General features: G+C 47.0%; 6 protein-coding genes and 1 non-coding gene across 7 annotated transcripts; 4 read left to right on the forward strand and 3 right to left on the reverse strand.

The window, feature by feature from the left end:
* The first annotated feature begins 2197 nt into the window (after nt 1-2197).
* Nucleotides 2198-4877, forward strand: F5B22DRAFT_607321 (uncharacterized protein). The gene is made up of 4 exons (XM_047974981.1): nt 2198-2698; nt 2760-3170; nt 3228-4275; nt 4348-4877. The coding sequence occupies exons 1-4, from the start codon at nt 2685-2687 to the stop codon at nt 4630-4632; spliced, it is 1758 nt and encodes a 585-aa protein (XP_047830725.1). The 5' UTR covers nt 2198-2684; the 3' UTR covers nt 4633-4877.
* F5B22DRAFT_607322 (uncharacterized protein) lies at nt 4869-5606 on the forward strand. Its single transcript, XM_047974982.1, has one exon. It carries the CDS (start codon nt 4886-4888, stop codon nt 5174-5176), a length of 291 nt encoding a protein of 96 aa, XP_047830726.1. The 5' UTR covers nt 4869-4885; the 3' UTR covers nt 5177-5606.
* A 1306-nt stretch (nt 5607-6912) lies between these two features.
* F5B22DRAFT_189840 (trypsin) lies at nt 6913-8225 on the reverse strand. Its single transcript, XM_047969485.1, has one exon. It carries the CDS (start codon nt 8090-8092, stop codon nt 6953-6955), a length of 1140 nt encoding a protein of 379 aa, XP_047830727.1. The 5' UTR covers nt 8093-8225; the 3' UTR covers nt 6913-6952.
* Nucleotides 8226-11734: 3509 nt separating this feature from the next.
* F5B22DRAFT_607326 (putative alpha-L-Arabinofuranosidase B) lies at nt 11735-13857 on the forward strand. The gene is made up of 3 exons (XM_047974983.1): nt 11735-12169; nt 12219-12636; nt 12839-13857. Exons 2-3 carry the CDS (start codon nt 12361-12363, stop codon nt 13571-13573), a joined length of 1011 nt encoding a protein of 336 aa, XP_047830728.1. The 5' UTR covers nt 11735-12169; nt 12219-12360; the 3' UTR covers nt 13574-13857.
* Nucleotides 13858-14075: 218 nt separating this feature from the next.
* Nucleotides 14076-14747, reverse strand: F5B22DRAFT_646699 (uncharacterized protein; the record flags this gene model as incomplete). Its single annotated transcript, XM_047978766.1, has 2 exons — nt 14076-14241; nt 14320-14747. 2 exons carry the CDS (start codon nt 14745-14747, stop codon nt 14076-14078), a joined length of 594 nt encoding a protein of 197 aa, XP_047830729.1.
* A 1767-nt stretch (nt 14748-16514) lies between these two features.
* Nucleotides 16515-18504, forward strand: F5B22DRAFT_607330 (uncharacterized protein). The gene is made up of 2 exons (XM_047974984.1): nt 16515-17788; nt 17856-18504. Exons 1-2 carry the CDS (start codon nt 16819-16821, stop codon nt 18320-18322), a joined length of 1437 nt encoding a protein of 478 aa, XP_047830730.1. The 5' UTR covers nt 16515-16818; the 3' UTR covers nt 18323-18504.
* A 326-nt stretch (nt 18505-18830) lies between these two features.
* On the reverse strand, nt 18831-18921 carry F5B22DRAFT_t105. The gene has a single exon. It is a non-coding gene; the product is annotated as a tRNA-Ala (tRNA).
* Between the last annotated feature and the right edge of the window lie 2515 nt (nt 18922-21436).

Raw genomic sequence — 21436 nt, forward strand, 5'->3', positions numbered from 1 at the left:
TCCCAGGTGTTTCGTTCCGTCTGTCTTCCGAAGATGCTGCATTCGATTCTGACCAAGGATTCCTAGAGAGACGTCCCCATTCTCACGCACATGGGTGCACCATATGTACTTACCTACTAGCCTCTTCTCTCAATTGAAAGTAGGTATCGGATTAAAAAAAGGCTAGCTGGTCGATCAACGGCTCCGGGACACCCTTGAAACTGTGGCTAGCAGCTGCTGTCGACATGACATGCCGACCTTCGCTGCATTCTACAAACCTGTCAAACATGCATCAAATAGCAAGGGGATTCGTCTACATCGCTCAAAGGCTCCGTTCTCCTACAGCCTGACGGCGTACCTGTGCGTTCTCGTCGCACAATCATGACCCCGCTTAGGCCTTTCAAGGTCACACATATGGCCTCTTGCAGCTTCGATGATTGCTTCGATCATTGGTGGTCATTGGTGAAATTGGCTGCCTCAGACCAGATTTGATTCCAGAAACGAGCGCTGTTGTGTGAACAGTCCGCCGCCATCCTATAGGATAAGTCCATTTGAGAAGCGCTTATTGCTCAGCATGCAGCCTACATCTGCTCTGATAGGATAACCAGCGCGAAGTGACACGGCTGTTGAATGAACCTCTCAACCACACCACATCAGGGCCCGGAGTCTCATTTTCGATCTAGATATCCGAGATGAAACTATATAGAGATTCCGATGCCATGTATCCTTAGAGACATGCAGTGTTGCAATGCACTACGTCATCTGCACAGGCCGATTCATTCCGGTTAGCAACTTGATGCCGTTTGTCACATTCTCCTACTGTAAACCATGGCTGGCAATCGGCAGCTTCTGCCCTACCCCGAACAGGGGACATACCTACCCATCCCACTGCCTTTGAACCGGTGTACCTTGCACAGATATTAGTATCAACGGTTAGCCGACCTGGCACGTGTAGCACGGCCGTCTCGCACCAGATGTCATGCAGATAACCGCCTTGCCTACCCGATATCACAGATTGACGTCTTTGATGCCTTTCAGGACACGGGCTGGCCGATTCTTTGCTATATTTCTATTAAATCATGCTATATTACGTGCCTGGTGCCTGACTGCAATCTGTTATCACTCATCTGTATGTTTCACGACTAATTCGAAAGTAGGCCCGTCACACTACACCTCGTATTCTACGCGCGCTCTTTTCTACTGTTACTAAAATACTTATTATCACTAAATGTTCAATCTTAGAGCCACCTCTTGAGTTTTGTCTATCTACTTTTCAAATTTTGCTGTAGTCAAGAAGAGCCATGATTATTTGTTCTAGACATGCTTTTGACGAATTAGATTAGTGTAAAGAATGTTAGCATCGAGAAAGAGTTAGAACACAGAATCCTTCATCTCATCCTAATGTACTCATGATAGATTTTTCGAAGCATTTCTTTCCCAGGCTTAGCTTCATCACTTGATGACAACTACTTGTCTATCAATTCTTCTCCAAAGTCATTGCTCTATAGTATGGAAGGAAAGTTCACGTGAGTTTAGGACATGGCAATATACAAATGATATTTAATGAGTAAGGTCTTTGGCACATAGAATAGTTGTGTAGATAGTAGGTAGTTCGTGCTACTCGGTAATTATGTCCGAGACTACCTGGGTAGGTTCACTGGATATTTGGCGAACCCGAAAACAGCACACCTTATTCACTCCTACTTTACAAGCAGTGACACAGGACGAGACTCTTCACGTGATCCTAGCCATGAACATGTAATGAGGCCACATATTCAGTTATCATTGAACGTACCAAAGGATATCGGTAGAAAGGATTAAATACAAGTTGATTGAAACCTCAACTTCCGCCTTGATAAACCACTTAGTAAATAGTGAAAGCCCCGTCTAATTCAACATCGAGTCTTTGCAATATGAAGTTTAACTCGATTGAGAAGGATTTAAGATCAGTTTGGGGATAGTTCTATATATTGTTATTGGCGAGAGTCGCACTCACTCACCTCGCCTTATCATTATCCTTGCTACATCAATCGGGATGAGCTGGCAATAAGATAAACTTCTAGTAATGGTAGAGTAGACCCAAGAACATTGTAACCAATCAACTCCATATATTGACTTATTAGCAGCTACATAAACCTCCGCCCCTACCACCTAACCCCCAATACTACGATGCCCAATAGGCAACAACAATCACCGAGTATATATCTGCCTGCACTAACACCAGTGTCCGGAACACAGCCACGGCTCGTCAATCTTCAAAAGGGTAAAAACGATTCGATGCTCTTGTTACGACGTACCCTAGAAGCCTGAGCATAGTTGCTGCAACTATTCTGTATTACCTGTGTGAATAACTCATGGCGTCTGTTACATGTCGGAAGTTCGGAACATTATACGTACAGTAGTCTCCCTTCACACTAAACACGATCAAGCATAGTTTTGGAGGATTCAGCCGTCGGCATCATCCTAAGCCAGTGATATTCAACAGGGCTTCTCGATGTCACAGTGGCATCACTGGGACTAGCTGAAGAAATGTGCACTTTTGCTTTTGTGCCTAGGTTAACTCCGCCACCTCCTCTCGGCCCCTAATATGGCCCGCGGCATCTGGAGTGTTCTTATCATTCAGGAATGGTGGCGTCGGGAGAAATTACTCACATCTGTAAGACAATCACTTTCTGTGAAGTATATGATGTGCACTTCATGACACAATGTTGGAACCCAAGTAAGTGTAATACCTACTGCGCTGCGACCTTAGATTACTCTAACACAGCAAATCTTAACAGTGCCATCATTGGTATCGTTGGTAGCTCTGTTGGGCTGCTCGTTACCGTGCTTGGACTGGTGAGTAGGTCAGTCGGAGTGCATCGATCTCGGCAACACATAGATGAAGTCCAAGAACAGAGAGCGGATCTCAGACACAAGCTTCGCAGGGCTGAAGATGAAATCGGCATACTCAGGGGAATAAATGCGGAAGGAGTTGGTAATCTAAGGCGTGAGGCCCGAAATTTGATCCGGCACTCTCACGAGCAGATCAAAAACTTTGACAGATTTTACGACAGGTTTGATAAGTCCTGGACAGTTAGGGGGTGGAATTACGTTGCACTCTCTGCGGGCAGTGATAAAATCAGAAAATACGCCAGACGTTTTGAGACGTACTCGGATTGGATCACCATTGCTCGGCTCTCTATCCGCTTGTGCGTCCTTTCCACCTCCCAAATACCTGGACGATGCTCCGACTAACAAGTCACCAGGACCCCTGTCAGTGAGCGGGTAGCATTAGGTGGTTCCGGCCTGTCCTCCGTGCACTGGAGAGATGTCGAGCGCCTGAGGGACGAACTGGATCGAGCTAGGCGAGCTGATGAAGAGCATCCCGGGAGATTGCGGAAACTGCGTGTCAACAAGGGGGTCAACCTCAGGAGGCTTGAAAGGTATGCCGATGGTCTGGTTTTGAGGTTTGCTGGTTCAAACGCCAGTACAGAAACTTCCACGGAGATTTACGAAGACCCGTCCGAGGTGAATTCCCGATATCATCCTGTGTCCGGCACCTGGAAACTTGACCGTGGACATGATCCGAGGATCCGAGGATATCCGCCGGTCAATTTTCCTAGGCAGACTGTCATTATACATGACGACCGTGTCTATGATATTCCACGCGCTTCGCAACAATATTATCCTCCACTCCATCGCTCTAGGCGGACCACTTCAATGCATGATGACCACGTCTATGATTTCCCGAGCGCTCCCCTAAGCGCGCAAGCTTCTCTCAACAGTTCTAAATCTAATCCTATCAGGGGTCAAAGCGGCCGGAGACTCCGGCACAGTCGAAGTCGAAGTCGGAGCGAGAGCTGGAGAGAAACTGCACATCCGGTGCGTTCAGCAAGTGTCCGCTCACTAGGCTCCGGGCATGACGGCGATGACGAAAGAAATGCAACCGTGAAACCTCTACCAGGGCGGCCCTCAAGTGAGAGACGTCTCCGTACCACATCAAGTGACCGAGTACCGATGATGACATCCGGACTTGGGCGATCGCAGAGTGTAGAAAACAACCATCGCTCTCCCCACCGCAGGCGGCCAAGCTCTCGCGGCAATGAAACGCACATACGTCCTCGCTCGTATGACTCGGAGCGCAGTAGCAATCCACAGACTCGGGGCCGTGATACGCATCAGCGCGGCTTTCAGGATACACAACGCAATTCAAGCTCAGCTTCTCGACACCGGCCGCAATCAAGATCTAGCCAATCCTCTCGCCACACCGACGCGAGGCAGGGACAGCTATACCGTGATAATGCTAACATCGAGGTAAGTCACAGCTATTTGATGTCGCCGCCCCTTTCCAACAATCATCGTACAACGCTGACTCACCTACGCCAGACCCGTCCTTCATCAATACGTCGCTCCTCAAGATCGAGTAGCGCCAACGTGTCTATTCAACCATCGCACGACTCCGGCTACGGCAGTCTTGATCCCGATCGACATTCCAGCAGCGCTTCAACCAAGTCAACGCGACGACGGAGCAGCTCGCGACAACCACAAAAACCACCGTCTCACTTCAACGGCGATGATCGCTCACGACCGCCTATTGCTTTGGACAGAGCGGAAGAGGGGGTAAGAAGGGCAGAGGCGCGCATCAGAAGGAAGAGCCGCGCAGTTTGGTGAATTAGTTATTTCGACGCGCAGGGTAACGAGATGCGCTTCTCGTTCACCATTAGGTACCAGCACAATGAAGGTAGCATAGTACATGGGTGTTTATGATGATCTATGGTTTCTGGACTCCATTTATAGCATTTCGACTTTGATACCACCTATACCAGCACATAGCTACGAGAAACGACACGAATATATGATATTTCTTTGTACGATATAATTGTCAATAGCAAATTCTTACGATATCTCTACACGAACCATATCTATGAGAGAGCTTACCCTCGATATTTTTCTATTTCAGGTATTCACGACTTATACTCTTCTGGAACTTTCACCGAGCTGGGCCCTAATGCGACTTGCTATATCCGCGAGATCATCAGAACTGTTTCCCGCAGTCGCAGGATCAGACGCAGAGCTGGTGACATTGACCTCTCTCACGGAAACGTCAAGCATAGTGGAGACGTTGAGGACTTCCACACAGGCAGCTAATCTGGGCCATGCTGAACCCAGAGGCCCGGAGCAAAGAAAACCCAAGAGATGGCTGCTAGAGTCGTAGGAAAGATGTTATCAATCCGCTCACAAGATACATTGCCCCAATTGAACATCTGCTGTAAAATCTGTAGTCCGACGAGAAGGTCTTGTAATGGTTCTGGGGCGAAGCTGCTGCCTAAATACCCTGAGAAGTAGTTTCCCAAGACCAAAGGTTGTTATACACGGTCTAGCTGAATGAAAATAGGCATCTAGGTCCTTGCAGGAATTGGGACAAAGGGACGTCGCCTGGTACACTGTCTTATATCCCAGGAGACGATGAAGCCGAGCCACATTTGATCGGAAGCAATTGTATACTCAACAGCCTTAGGTTGAAATAACTCATGTGTTGTGGCGCAGCTTAGGTTAACTGTCTAATGGGATTTCCGGAGATAATGGGGAAGGATATTCACTATAAGGTTGAGACCATTGGTTTCGGTCTGAAATTTTAATGTTCATGTCGGTCAAAGTCTCACTGAGTATCGATAAGTGCTTACGATACCAGGTTCACTTTAGTTGGCCTAGGGCGACTGGCACCAGATATAGGAGCCAATATAGTTGGTGTTTGATTTACAAGTTCATAAGACGCCCTCATGCGCGAAATTAGTACGGAAGTGTAGAAATCTGCTTTGATGTTTAGTAATTTTAAGTTAAGAGTCTGAAGCAGTCATTACGAGTTATCAACCGTAATACTAAGTGAGCAGCCTACGGTAGGTATATAAGGTTCTTCTTTCACTGGCATATCGAACGACTTTCGTGACAAAACATAACGCAACCCACAGAGGGCTGCTTGACCCCCAAATCGCGAAGGAATAGGTATGCAAAGCAACATCGCTTGTCTTAATGCGTCTTTAGACCCCTTGTCTGGCTGCCACCCACCCTAATTAAGATGTGAAAATGCTTAGCGCTCTCTCTACCTAGGTAGGGTTACACTGCATCTGGACGTCATCGGCGACTTATTCACAACGGCCATTACGGGTCGATGGCTGAGAAGGATTGGGTACCTGGTCAGTTAGCTACTCTGGACTAATGCACCTCGCAATAGAGCAGAACAAAATCGTTCTGGCGGTATATACCAACAACGCAGACGTGGCGAGTATCTTTTGCGTGAGAGTGTTGAAGTTTTGCTATACTGGTAGAAGCCTTCAAGACTTGGATCCAGGTCTTACGATCCGAACATGGACTTTGCGATCTACATGGAGGATTTGGTCACGTAACCGTCGACTTTGGGAAGTGGAATTGAATCATCGAACCTTATCGTCCATGCAGCCATCAACTTGGATTTTAGTATACTGACTGAGCAGCAAGGTTATACAGCACGATCCGATTCTAAATCTACTCACATTTTTCAAATACGTGGCGCTGTGTGTGGCGTGAAAATGGCGCTAAACAGCCTAGGTAGTAGATCTGCTTAACCCCTTTTCTCTCCCTTCACCTGAGAATTACATTCAGCAGGCATTTCTAGAACATGTGGTGCAGCACTGCGCATCGCACTCGTGCGATAATATGTGAGTTTAAAGTGCTGCCACAACTTGTGGTTAGCACTTTCATACTAGGACTTGAGATAGTCACATCTATATCGAGATTGCGGATACGCTTTAACTCTTTTTTTATTGTTCATATGTTTAGGTACAGGTCCACGTTTTGTGCCACTATCACTATCACCCTTTACTGCCTACAACCTAACTCAAAAGACAAGTCGGTATCCAATAAGATCTCTCTAGGAAGACCCGATAATTCGAAAATCGATCTCAGCTCAGGTGATGCTGACAGCCGAAACAACTGACCAACCAATACGCGACAATTAAGACCGGACCAGTGAGAGTCCGTAGGTCTGTAGGATCTCGTTGACGGGCTGGAAGTAGGTTGTGCCGCCACGAGAGCAGTCGCCAGAACCTCCCGAGGTAACACCTTGGGCCTGGGCACCGGAGTAGAATGAGCCACCGGAGTCACCGGGCTCAGCGCACACGTTGGTTTGTGTGAGGCCAGTGACACGTCCTTGAGAGTAGGAGACCGTTGCGCCTAGGGCACGGACGGTACCGCAGTGGACACCGGTGGTGGAGCCGGAGCGGCAGATGCTGGATCCGACGCCGGCCGCGGTGCTGCCTGAGACAGGCAGGTTACCCGAACCGTAGCCGTTGATTTGGCCGGTGAGAGTGGTTCCAGATACAGTGCGGATGTAGCTCATGTCGGCGTTACCTGGGAAGACTGAACCGGAGAAGCTTCCCAGCGACTGACCGGAGCTGGTAGCGGCGGAGCTACCTACACTGCCACAGTGGCCGGCTGAAACGAATCCGGTTGTAACCGCGAAGCCGATGGAGCATCGGGCGCTGTTGTTGATATAGTAGGCGTCGCCTCCACGGACTGTGGCCAAAGTGGTTGGCATCGACTCAACTTCCCGCACCTCGAACTCAGATGCGGAGAGCCCAACCTGCGCGGCCATTGCCTCAGCATGGGCGATGCTGCCGGGGAGTGCCTCCAAGACGAGCTTGTTGGCGGTGACGTCGACGTAATATGCCGCGATGCCCACGTCGGCAGAGCCCACTTCAAGAGTCTTGGCCTGGCTGATGTCCTGCTTGTCAAGTGCCAGCTTAGCCTCTTCAAGCTTGGAGAGGCTGTTAGCCATGATTGCCGGCGTGGCGCCAGCGGCAGTCACCTCGGCAGCCAATGCTTCGTTGGTGACACCGACATTAAGCGTGTGGCCATCCTCAGCGATCCAAGCGCCGGCGAACGCATCACCCGTCGAGCTTCGGAGCTGCTCGATGACATCAGCAGCCCAATGCTCCCGGTTGACACGAGCAGTGGCCTCCTTAGCGTCCAGGCCCAAGTCGCGCTTCATGGCGGCCAGGATCTCGGGATGGAGGCTGGTTGCGACTGGCGAAGGGGCACCATAGGCAACGGGCAGGACGACTGCCAGGAAGGCGAGGAACTTGGTGAGCTCCATGTCTAGCGTTCTAAAGACAATATGCGGGAGAAGAGGGCTTGAATATTGTGAAGGCTAGAAAGCCAGATGAGTCGATGATTCTCCTTCAAACTTCCAGGTTGGACGAGAACATGTCTACTCATTTATACTTATCCCGGCTCCAGCATCACGACTAGCATCACGCTGATGTTGTCGCTGTCCAAGAGAAAGCCGTGCCATTAGACCAGCCATCCCTAACTTTCTCCTTCCTAATCCGCCCCCATCGGCCGGTAGATGTTATCGCAGGTTATGATACTATCAGCAGGGCAATCCTCAAAAGGCATGTAGCGTTTGATAGATAAGCTGCTGTAACTCCGCACCGGCCCAGCTTGGTTAACAACTCGCGGTTTTCGCGCCTCTTTGAGTTAAGCAGAATGTCAGTTCGGTTCAAGGCATCAGGTTCAATTCGCCATATCTTCGAACTCGGCATGTCTACAGTCGCCTTCTCGTCCGTGTGACCGGGCAATAGACACCTTCGGCCTGCAAGATTCAGGTCGCCAACAGCCGACACTAGCAGGCAATCTCACAAGGGCCTCAGCCACTACTAACGGTCATACTCTGCCATGTTGGATTAAGTGTACCTAGTCAGGTATTTTTTACGCGCTAGCGTTTATGGATCCTGCGAAGAAGTATCTTTCGAGAATTCGCTTCGAGGTACTTACACTTGATCCTAGTCTTACGTGACCGCGGTAAACCACCCTCTGCCCCATCAGGGCCCGTAAATACAAGACTAGGTACACTTATTATCCTTGCATGTGAGTATGCATTTCTCGATTAACGAAGAACCTTGCAATACTCCGACTGTCGTCAATAATCCTGTGCAATACGTGCGTTGTAAGCAACCGGTAGTAGCTTGCATGATCGTTTCACTCGGCCAGGAAGTCAACAGCGCCAAGCTACCAAGCAACTATCACGCTGGCATAACCGATGATAGGCCAAGAGTACCTAATTAGGAAGGCAAAGCAACAAGGTTTTCTTGGTGTTTGATTTATACACCTGTCAGAGGTTGGCTGGGACAGCCAACCTATTTAACCACTGCAACGTAACCCCATATCTTGGAGGACCGCCTACTATGATACTTTCACAACTTCCGTTCCAGGTTGCTGCTCATATGTCTGGTACGCGCTATAATGCGCCGTACAGTACCTTCTATTTCAGGCCATGTAAAGATTAAGCCAATTCGAGGAGAATTGCCATAAAACACGTTAACATTCCTCATTCTGTTAGCGCCCGGCCTAACGCAGCTCAACAATGGGGCTCTGAGTGTGGTTGAACAAGAGTCGTCGGAAGGGAAAGATCGACAACGCCAACGTGGATCGCCAAGTTGGAGAATAGGCCTGGCAAAGAAAGTAGTGTAGCAGAACATCAGTATATTGAATACGGGCATAACTCCAGCCGAAAAATGTATCTAGATAAGGATCTCGAATTTCAACCCAAATAAAGGGCATGGACTATGTCATAACTAGACAGATTCGATAATGTTTAAAACAGTCATGAAATCTGTTCATCTTCGGGAGTCTCAATGTTGTGAGCAATATCCGAAGCTAGGCAGCCTGCTGCCCTAAAGACTTCAGACAATACCCAAGCCTCCCACCTCCTCCACTTAATCCACCACAACTCAACAAGGCTGTCCCCAATGGTTTAGTAAGGACATGCATTGAGAAGCATGGCGAGCCTAGCAATTACATGTACATGTAGCCATCAACCCAACCAATTCATCAAGCAACAGTATGCTGGTGGTGTTACCCACTTAGTCGCCAACTATACCCAAGATGGTGGTAGTCGCGACCTGCCCTACTGAGCATGTCCCCATTCATGATGCTACATGATCCTAATCTAGTTTGAGGCTAAGTCAACCCGCGTATGCACCTATCAACGACCGATGCATACCCCATACAACCCTTCCAAGACCTATATCCGATCCAGCATATAAGGATGGTGCGACGGTTAGTCAGACTTGATGCCTCAAAGCCAGGAGCGAGAGTATTATCAATGGTTACATAATTTCAGTCCTTTTGCCCTTTTCCATCCTCGCCATCAAACTCGGGTTGAATATAAGCCTAATGAGGTAGCTCCAATATATCCCACATACCCGCCATCGTCAGGGGTTTCAACTTTTTTCGTGATTCGTATGATCCTACATGGCCTCATTCATGGGGAATTCGCATGGCTAATTATTAGGAAGTAAGAAAGACATTGGAGCGCGAATTGGCAAATCTCATTACCTGGGAAACTTTCACTGAACCGAGATTACATGGCTCATGAACTTTATATATTAATGATGAATAGTGATACCATACTGTTTACTTCTTCGAAGTTATTCATTAATCAACACTTCCAGATACCAGGACCAATGATTGTGGAGAGTGTGTGAAGCTACCCCAATATAAGGTCAAACTCGGTATATTAGGGGCTAGGCTCTGAGCTCGGAGTTGGAGATATTCCGGACCTAATAATCTAGTAGGGTAGCAAAGGTCCCTGGCCCCCAGATTCATTCTTGGTTTTGGTAGCTGGCTTTGATACTATGTTCAATTGCTATGGATTTTGCTGGCTGTTACTGGTCTTCAAAGCCCGAGAGTGTCTTTATTAGAAGATATATACCCCTCAAAACCTCGTAAGAACGAAGTTCAAATAGGCTTGGTTTTGGTGTATCTTATTCGGGGACTATGCAAGGCATGCGATCATATTCTTAAGCGATCTGCATGTTCATTCATGTGTATATAATATTCGAGGACGTTGAGCGCATAGCTTTTCAGCAGCGTGATATCAGCTGATTCCACGATGAATGAGAAGACATAAATTCTTAAGCCTTTTCCCAGGTGCAGACACTGGTGATTTCAGTAGCATGTTGAAATTGAGCTATATTGTCAATTTCTGATATAGTAACCTTGAAGATGCCAATTTCCGCAACTCACGCGAACTCATTAACTTCGGTTCCGAGTATAGGAAATTTTGCTATGTCTGGAGTAGAGACAATAAAGTACTAGTTGATCGCCCAAAGATCAACAGTGGTGCATGGAGGCTAACAGGATGCTTTACCCACTTTGTGTCAGAGTGCCAGGCATTTCAATTCATGTAGTCACATGCAGGAATTCAGCACCGGCTGCGGCCGCGAGCAACAAAGTCTTAAGAAGAGTTAATTGTCAGGAATGTCGCCATGAAGCTGTGGTAAATAAGATATGTAGTCTTCGAGACATTAGTTTAGTTGGTAGCTAGCAGTAGGGATGGATTATGACATCATTCGGCCAGAGATAATTAACCGTCAATATCACTCATCACACGTCGGATCTGTCGGGATTACCAGTAATGAGCGCATGTGTCCATAGCGTGAGAAGTGGATTTTCCGGGGTTAGACTAACTACACAGCGTGCTCGGGATTGTGGCTTTTTCAACCCCAGAATCCCGCTTTTGATCTGCACACCTAAAAAGACTCCAAGTATAGGAACAGGAAGAGCTTCCTCAGAACTAGATCTAAAGCCTGATTTATATCTGCTATTGCCAATGGAAAACGCGGGGGAGGAAAAGTGCATTTATCTGTAATAGGAAGGAGGGAATATTGTTGTGACGAAGATCAAAAGCTTAAGTGGTTGATCTATAGACTTGAAGTGACCCCACCATGTTACCCTCCTCTCTACAACACGCTTTCGAGGCATACATGACGCGTGCTTTTGTTCAAAATCTTCTCATTCACCTCACTTATAAACAGTATGAAGTGATAAGTAGTTGCTCAGGCAGTGTTGATATCAGTACTCACTTCTTTCAAGCTTTACCAACATATCGCTAGACTTGTAAAAACCGCTAAACTGGCCTAAATACACTCGTTGCTCCCAACACAAGGATCTTTTAACTTGCCGATACATATCCTGGAGCGCCTTGTGGATAGCTTGGGTACTAAAAAAAGATCGGCGTTGTCGAGACTGTTCGCCCAGTTTGCGAAGCTTGAAGTTCCTCATGTTTCCGGCCCGAATGATATTGTCGCCGTGATTGGCGCGGCAGAAGCCGTGAGTGTTGAGCAAGATCACGCTGGCCAATTGAACTGGCTCGAGTGATGATCGTGGTGTACGTCATTGCTATCAAACTGGAAAACAGACGTTTGCTGACAGAACAGAGGCCCGGGAGAGGAAGGGATAAGGGATATTAAAGACACTGACCGAACTGGCCAGAGCAGCTTGATAAGAGTGTGTTTTCAAGTCACTAACAACCCTTCATCCTCCTATTGAAAAGGAATCGGAAAATTAGAGCCTGCCACAATGCCCATCTCAAGAAACCTTGCACCTGGCATTGTGGCCGCCCTGTTGCCGCTTGCCGCAGCAGGACCTTGCGATATCTACGGGTCAAACGGTACGCCTTGTGTGGCTGCCCATAGCACCACGCGCGCTCTGTTCTTCAATTATAACTCGCCGCTTTACACGGTTCAGCGTGTAGACGGCACCTATAAGGATATCTTGCCCGTGTCCGCTGGTGGCGTGGCGGACAGCGCAGCTCAAGACGAGTTCTGTATCGATACAGGCTGTTGGATCTCTGCTGGTATGTTCATCTGTCCCTGAAACATAGACTTTATCACTGCTTTCATGATACCTACATTTGCTAATCCTCACCATAGTAAGTGCAAATGAGATACCGTCGGGCTTGCGGTAGTCCATTGTCTGTCTTCTCAACTCACCGGACGTTGTCAAGGGCGCTTTGGGTAGAAATCTTGGTAGCAGGAGCTAACGTCTAGGCATTCAGATCTATGATCAGTCTGGCAACGGCAACGACCTGACACGGGCCCCGCCAGGTGGAGCGGCCGAAGGTCCGGAACAGGACGGATACGACGCTCTGGCCGATGCCACGGCTGCCAAGGTAACGCTTGGCGGTTCGACGGTGTACGGAGTTTACGTCTCGCCAGGAATCGGGTACCGGAACGATGAGACGACGAATATTCCGACAGGCAACGCTGCACAGGGAATCTACGCTGTGCTTGACGGAAGTCGCTACAATGGAGAATGTTGTTTTGACTACGGGAACGCCGAGACGAACGACCTCGATAACGGCAATGGCCACATGCAGGCCCTATACTTTGGTCTTGGAACCACCGGTGGGCACGGTAGCGGTGATGGCCCATGGGTCATGGCTGACTTGGAGAATGGCGTCTTCGCTGGCGCGGATCCGGGTGAAGTCTCTAGTAACCCAACTGCGAACTCTCGCTTTGTTACCGGCGTCGTTAAGGGGATGCCGAATTACTGGGAGATTCTCGTTGGTGATGCCACATCTGGCGACTTGTCTACAGGGTGGGCTGGAGTGAGGCCCAACGGTTACGAGCCGCTGGAGCAAGAGGGCGCCATTATTCTCGGAATCGGCGGTGACAACAGCAACTGGGCTGAGGGCACGTTCTACGAGGGCGTAATAACGGATGGCTTCCCGTCCGACGAGGTCGATCAAATGGTTCAAGCTGATATCGTAGCTGCCGGATACTCTGTTTAAGCAGTACCTGGGGTTTCGCAACGATGTATGACGGTAATGATGCCACGAATAATCCATGTACATGTCTTGGGGGGTATAAACCCTATGGCTCTTTCTAAAGAGGGACTAATTGGCTCAGCCCCTTTTTACGGAGTCATCACGAAAGTATATGGTAATGCGGACACCTCTAGCTTGACTCTAAAGCCACATTCTCTTTAGTAAAACTGTATGAGATAGTATGGCAGGCGTAGAAATGAGTAGATATGTGGCCTGGCAGATCACTCTTGTTGCTGTGCAAGCCTACACATAACTTTTCTTCCTACTGCTCATGCTATATATGGAGTACCCTCTCTGTCTGTTCCCTGTGACACCTAGACTAACTCTGTTGAGATTCTGAGGGATCCGCAGAAGCGCCAGCTGAGGGCTGGGCCTCTGTTTTCAAGCTCTATTAGCTCTTGTAGGAATTCATATGGGACATATAAACAAAGGAGAGTTAAGTATAGGAAAATCAAGTGTAGAAGAGTTAACTGAAATGATTATACGCACTGTCATAACATTTTTTTGCGTTATATAGAGCCTTCTTGCCACTAGTTATAACATCCTGTGCTGTCTCAATATGATTATCGATACTGTCCAGCTTATAGGCATTCCGGTATATTTTCAAGAACTCAAGTCGTGCATCTGCCGCCCTAGAAAAAGGAAGAATTATCATCAGTTTTTTTCAACGTAGTGATTCAGCCAAAAGTGTTAGCAGCAAGCAAGCATACGTTAAAGCATCGCAGCCCCATTGAAGAGCCAGCTTTGCGCAAAGGATATGCTGTCCTGGTGTGGCGTTTTTTTCTTCCTTCGTTCTTCTCTCACAACGTAGGAATTCCTGGTGGCTTCTTCCAATTTTGCCGACAAGATCTTTGTACTGTTGATACGCGCAGGTCATCTCATGTGTCCAAACTACTGGTTTATATGTATTTGGATCTAATTGCTTGCGCCAATTCCTGAGATCGGTTGCTGTGTTATCGAGCTCATCAATATCTCTGCTGATCATGTTCATTAAGCGTTCAATGAATGGAGATTCTTTGATGATTTGCACAGCTGACTGTGCAGATGATATTGAGACGTTTGAAATACGAGAGGATAGATCGGATTCATCACTGCCACCTGTAGGTTGAGGATTCTGTGTAGTGTTGCTGTAGGACATTGTGAATACGACAACGTGAAGACGGTCAAGTTGGCGCTATGAATATAATCACTGGGGGGGAAAGTAGATAGATCTCCAGATATATAAGTATAAGAAAATACATCTCCTGTTATTGTAGGTTAGTTGAGCCTTTGGCGAAATGTAGTGAAGGGAGATAACTGTATAGCAAACCTCCTTACGACACCGGGTGTTGTGTTACGATATCATCAGTTAGGATACATTTGATCAATCGTGTAAGTCTTTGGCCAACTTCCTACTCTTCTAGATGTTACACGTGCAACCTCTGTGCTAGCTGAATATGCAGTTCGCCTTGCACTTCGGCCGTACGAAGGACCTTTGCAGGCTGTTCATGATCTTTCAAGACATGCAGGCATAATTGGGCAATATTGGAAAGTGAGGTTATACCAGACTTCGCTTCTTGAAACAAACCCCAGAGACCTAGGCGGTCTAGGCTGGCAGACCAATTGTATATAGAGTCAAGTCAAGTCATCAACAGCCGAGAAGGAGTTGGTTGGTCAAGGACTTATGCAGCCCTAGTTGATCATTGTAATCTGAATTCTCCGTTCCAAGCCCAGTATCTACTGCCCTTGTTATGTACCATCAACTGCATGCGTCCCTATGGTCATGACCCGTTGGGTTGCTCCCTGCTCGTCCCCATGTACAGTAGTAATAGAGGTCACCAGCCTTGCATAAGTGTCACAGTACTACCCAGCTGTGATTACGAGTAAAGGTTCTGTTATTGCACAAGGAGGGAGGTTCTGGTTTTCGCCTCTTATTCCCTTATTTAGCTTTATATACAATGTTCCTTGTCTGTGCTGTATACAGGAAATTAGGCTTCATTAGTTCCGTGACAATAAGCGTTGACTACCTACTTACTGAAGTAGGTAAGTATCTATAACAGAGGCTTCTGGCGAGGCTATTGTCATAGCAAGGGCAGGTACAGGGCTTCTAATTGATGCTACCGGTATGCACAATATCATGATCTGCTAAAGCTGCAAAAGTCGTTGGGCCAATCAATTCCTTCTTAGCCTGAGTAGCTTAATATGGCTCGATATACAATTTAACTGCTAGTCTTGACCGTGTCACAGTATCATATACTTCGTCGAGTGTAGGCGCGTAGGGTCTCGACCTGATAACATCATTTCTATATTTTGTAGATGACGTAGTAGATTAGTACTGCATTCCTATTCTGTTCCGTGATAGATCGTTTAGATCTCATTGATCAGTTTCATGAAGCGAAGTTTGTAGAACTTCGTCCTAAATATTGCCTTCACGTCTCTCGAAGGTCACCCGAAGCCATAGTCGAATTGCATGGGCGGCTGGACGCGTGGGTAGATAACAATTGTTGAGGCAATTCACAATCATGTGCTATGGTTGCCAAGGTCCGTCAACATAATCATCCATACAAGCAAGGACTGAATGGCCTCACTTCAGTACGACCGGTATGTCCTGTTTCTGATGATTATACGGCCGAGACCCGTTCAGCGCGTGTGACAGTACCGGTACCTTAGGTACCGATTAGATAGATGTTGACACGAGACAGCGCTTTATACGCAGTAATAACCACCAACTGATTTGATCTGCGAGGCCGATTTGCGCTAGAGTTCCTAGAAGAGTAATTGCCTAATATGGCAGTTCCCGCCCTAGATATTTCCCTGATAAGTTAGATCAAATACATTAAGTCTACTTAAGGTATGTACCAATACATAATTTTTATGTACTTAGGTACCTACATATCGCCAGTTAGATCACCACCCCAACCCCAAGACCACTTCACTTCATTCATTCAACTCCCTTGCCCGGAGTTGCACAGGTCTTCCCCCTTGTGATCCCATCATCAAACGCCACCATTCAACGCGTCGGGTCCCGGGACTGTCGTTCACCAGTATCCGTGATTGCTTATTGAGTGCTACTTCACTTTGCAGACGAAAAGAATCATCCTCCCTTGGCGTTTGCTTAGAGCGGCACACTCCCCCTCTAAAGTACGTTCCATATTATTACACCTAGGACACTATTATATCGACAGCAAATTGTAATATGTTCATCCTTGAGTTATTACCTCAGCTTCAAGATGAAGCGTGTCATCGCATGTTGGCAGTGGTTTGCGGGGCTTTTCAAACCCCTACGAGTGTCAAATCCCGTCACTGTGCACTCGACTACCAAGCGCGAACTATGGTTGAGTTACGAGATTGAATCTGGGCCAACTCCCGACCAGAGAGCAGAAAACTACACTCGACATTGTAGGCTTGAAGGCCTTCCGCCCGAACTTCGGCGCTACCTTCTCTCTACCTTGGATATCATACCAATGATGGCTATCATACAGGCCTCGCCCATCTTTTACCAGCAGTATCTTTCCGACCGCAAATTCCTCCTCTGTAGTAGCCTCGAGACGACCCTAGGTAGCGCAGTCGTTGATGCCTTTTTCACCCACTTCTTTGTAACCCAGGCAAGCTTAGGGAGCGTGTCCACCGATATATTCTCTGCCAACTGCCGCAGCTTTCAGGCAGAGAATATTATGAAACAAAAGCTGACCGAGTTCGTGAAATCGTATTCGGAAATTACGTTTCAACGCTGTCTACCGCATACACTTACCGCCAAACTGACTGAAGACGAAGCTATAAGCATGGCTCGCTTTTATGTTCGATATGTCAGGCCTCTCATAGACTACTTTGGTTGGTGGATGCTTGAAAACCTCGCTGAAGAAGCAGGGGAAGACATTTCCATTAACAGACCAGGAATCACATTATCTCGAACAGAGATGCTGCGATTGACGAGAGCTATATATCGCCTTCAGATACTCGGCCAAGTGAATGCTGCCAATCGGCTTGTCAGTGGACATCCGGAGGATTATGTAGAGGTTGTTCTTGACACATTCGAGCCATGGGAGGCTGAGGAGCTTTTCTCGTTTTACCAGTTTGCGCATGCTCATTACTACATGATTTTCAATGACATTCGCTGGGACCTGCATCCGGATAACCCCAGTTTTGCAGACCAAACCCGACCTCCTACTCCAAGTGGAGCCTTTGATATGGATAATCCAAGTAAGTTCAGCATCTCATTCAACTACAGCTTAAGGCTGCTCTTCAAGCTGATTGAATATTCAAACAGTGGACTTTGATAATTTGCTAGAAGGGACAACGCTACGCGGTCTTCGTCTATTACACACGGTTCTTTTCAGGCTCAAGGATCACTCACATCTCGTCTCTATAATGCAAGAGCACATAACTAGGTCATACATTCCGTTAAATGCATATGAAGGTTATTTTGGCTGGACGGATCAAGAATTACGGCGCCGCAGAAACCCCTCCGACCGAGACCGGATGCAAAAAGCTAAAGTCCAGTTCCTCTTTCGAGGAGATGCTGAGCCCGACGGGCCACCGCTTGCATGGATTAGGATATGGAAGAATACTTACAGCAACTTGTATGGCCGGTATATTCCAGATGAAATGCGGCGTTGGGGTTTTGTCTTCTGGGACGCAGCGACGCTAGAGTCCACCAGGGGAATGGAGGTTCTGGAGCGACAGTGGCGAAAGTGTTGGAAAGGCGAGGATCCCAGAGAAAGTTTGTCGTACTAAACTATTTGCTCAATCGTCTTGTAATCCTCACAAGACGAACGAAATCGTGCGTTTACCTACTTAGCAGATTGGGATTTTCCGCAATAGTCCGAGACCTGGTCGACTAGGACCAATATGTAAGCCAACGCAAGCCTTAGCTAACTTAGGTATTGAATGAAAATAAGCAGTAATGTGGTCAGCCTCTCTCAATTCTTCAGTTTGCTTGTGCATGACCTTTGTGATGTATGCTGACACATAAATAACCAGCAACGTATCACCACCACTAGTCTAACTCGCTCTAAGCTCATTGCACACTAAAAGCACACGTAACTCAAAGAATTAAGGACATATCAGTGTTAGCTTAACTTAGTGTCATTGGAGCACGACTATGGTGATATTCATAACCTTGAATAGTGTGACTTAACATTACTATTAAGAACAATGACATTACTGTATGCGAGATTTAAAAGACAGCGAAAGAGGTGAACAAAAAAGATTTTGGGTATAGGTGGAATCTAACCACCAATGCTGGACTCGCGGGGAATCGAACCCCGGACCACTCCCAATCAAATTCCTAAGAATCATGCTAAGGGAGTATTATACCACTAAACCACAAGCCCCTATCTCAACCAATCCCAACGTCTGATGGAATAATTTGATAATTTCAATAACTATATACTTACGTCCAAAACAACCACATCGGCCATAGATACAGGGCATTAGCTATAAGAGTGAAAAAAAAAAAAAAAAGAAAGTCATTGTAAATGTTATGCGGCTACGTGCGTAGCAGATGAGATCCCAACGCTTCATCTATAAATGTATTTGGCTGTCTGCTAGATGTGTCGGGCTAAGATGTCACAAGCTGTTGCTGATGTAATTAGATCTCAGATGTTAGGAATTTCTATACTGTTGTGAATTAGAGACCCAGACTGCCTACACTGTTCAATGGAAAGGCTTTCCAGTGCAGCCTCTCTAATTACAAGTTTTGGAGGTAAGTGCGCCCAATTAATACTGTGATGCAATAGAGAGTTGAGTTCAACCCCTTGGTATAGCCGATGAAGTCAGGAGATTCCAGGAATCGTAGACCTTTCTACATCCATAGGTAGAGATATGGATGACATGTGACTTCGGGCAGTCCAATTTCACTCATGCATCATGATATATTTGGTGTAATTATACAGCAGAAACATGGTCCTAGTACTTGGTATTATAGTGATGAATACACTTCAAACAGAGTCTCATGACTCTCGGCATTGTGGGATGGTACATGTGCACAAGAAATACAATCATATGTGATAGGTTTTTGTGAAACCCTATTAGTCTCCCGTATCTTCGTATCCGTGTTTTTCGACTATCATGCGATAATTCAACATGCTGTACCAGATAGTCTCCGGGCGATCGTGTATTCAATATCTGAATTCTAGGGAGATATGATCTATACTGCCTATAGGTTTACCTAATACCGAGAATTCATTGCGTCTTTCCGGGACAATCAGGGACAGTGTGTGCGACTAGTGAAACAGCTGAGTGAGTCACCTCCACCTCGGCGATTTGTATTCATGTTACATCCGATGACATCACCAGGGCGCTTACAGACCGTGGCTTTTTACCGAGTTCTAGTTGCTTTGCGAGAATCGGAGAAGTCTGGTGTAGATGGCTAGGCTAAGGAAGATGACGTCTCATTCCCTGCCTACGAATGATAGAGCGCACAAGAAATATGATATTATCAATCTCGTGCCCACCAACCAATATCGGTATTCCCTTATCATCTTCCACCCTATACACCGCAAATATCTGAGGTGCCTGAATACACCATCCACCACAGAACGCCCGCTGTATCCTAATAGTGCTACACGATCTCTATAAACAGATAGTTTGATCTCCGGATAGAGGTGGGGGCAGATAACGACCAGGTAGCAGTTATGGCAATCGATCTATGTAGAAAAGTAACCCGATCCAATCTTCACTGCTCTTCTAACTATAGGGGGACATAATCTTCGTGATACATCGTCGTTCTTGATTACTTCGAGATCATACCACGCGGTTAGACTTCTCCCCGAACGCAGAGGGCTAATGCGGACTTATGTACGATGAATACAACCTTCCTACTTTAAACAGCTTGGCGGGGAGATATCTTCGAATGCACTGAAACATTGCCCACGCCTTTCATGTATTTGACTATCCGCGAAGACGACATGCTGGGTTTCTTGAGTGATATATTCCGATAACATTGGTTATGCTACTCTGACACTTATTATTAAACACGAGCTGAAGGCTTTACGAAAGTCTTGTTGTATCATTCGGCCACAAGCACCAGAGCTGATATCTCTCAACGTTGCAGTGTGTGCGCGCAGCTGCCTTGGCTAATCCTTCTCAGACACTTGATTGTGCTGTCCAACGCGCCGACTTGGAGTGCAAAAATTCAAGGATGTATACTCTGAGATTTCGAAGAATGCAGTAGTTATGCACTTGTCGTTGCTGCGACTGCGGGGATTGGCTAATAATCTCCGCTTACGGTGACGCCCCCGGAACTTCATTTGGGGGCTCGGTGTCACCCGCTAGCGGTGAACCCAGTAAGTCGCATTTTGTGCGGTGTTAACGTAGTAGTGCCTAGTACTGAGGTCGGATGTGTGCCTGTATTCCTATATATATCAGCGATGGAGAAGTTGGTGTGTGTTAGGCGTTTTGTCAGAAGGGAGTTGAATACCATCACGTCTGATCTTGGAGACATTGCAGAACAATTGAAGTTTCGCCGTATAACTACATCCCTTGATGTAATTCATGATAGCTAACTGGTTGCTTTTCATCGAGTTCAGGTCTTTCTGTTCAACTGTCGGTTTCTCTGATAGTGGTTATGTTATACTACTACTGAATATAAATATACTCTATCTTTAGTTCTCGGGATGATTGAGAACTATATTACTACAGTCGACCACTTCGCTTAAGCAGTGGTGATTTGGGGCCCTGGAAAAACCATCAGCTCATGCCAACCCACCTAGCAATTCAGTGCACTCTAAAGGCGCTTGGCTTGTGGATGTCATGATTAGCTTTAGAAATAGAGTCTTCTTTTTTTTTCTCAAATAAACGAGTCGCAAGCCAATGTCGCTGGTGCATGCAATACGACATAAAAGCATG

The sequence above is a fragment of the Xylaria bambusicola genome (assembly GCF_022495145.1).
Source record: "Xylaria bambusicola strain CBS 139988 unplaced genomic scaffold F5B22scaffold_21, whole genome shotgun sequence".
Classification (NCBI taxonomy): domain Eukaryota; kingdom Fungi; phylum Ascomycota; class Sordariomycetes; order Xylariales; family Xylariaceae; genus Xylaria; species Xylaria bambusicola.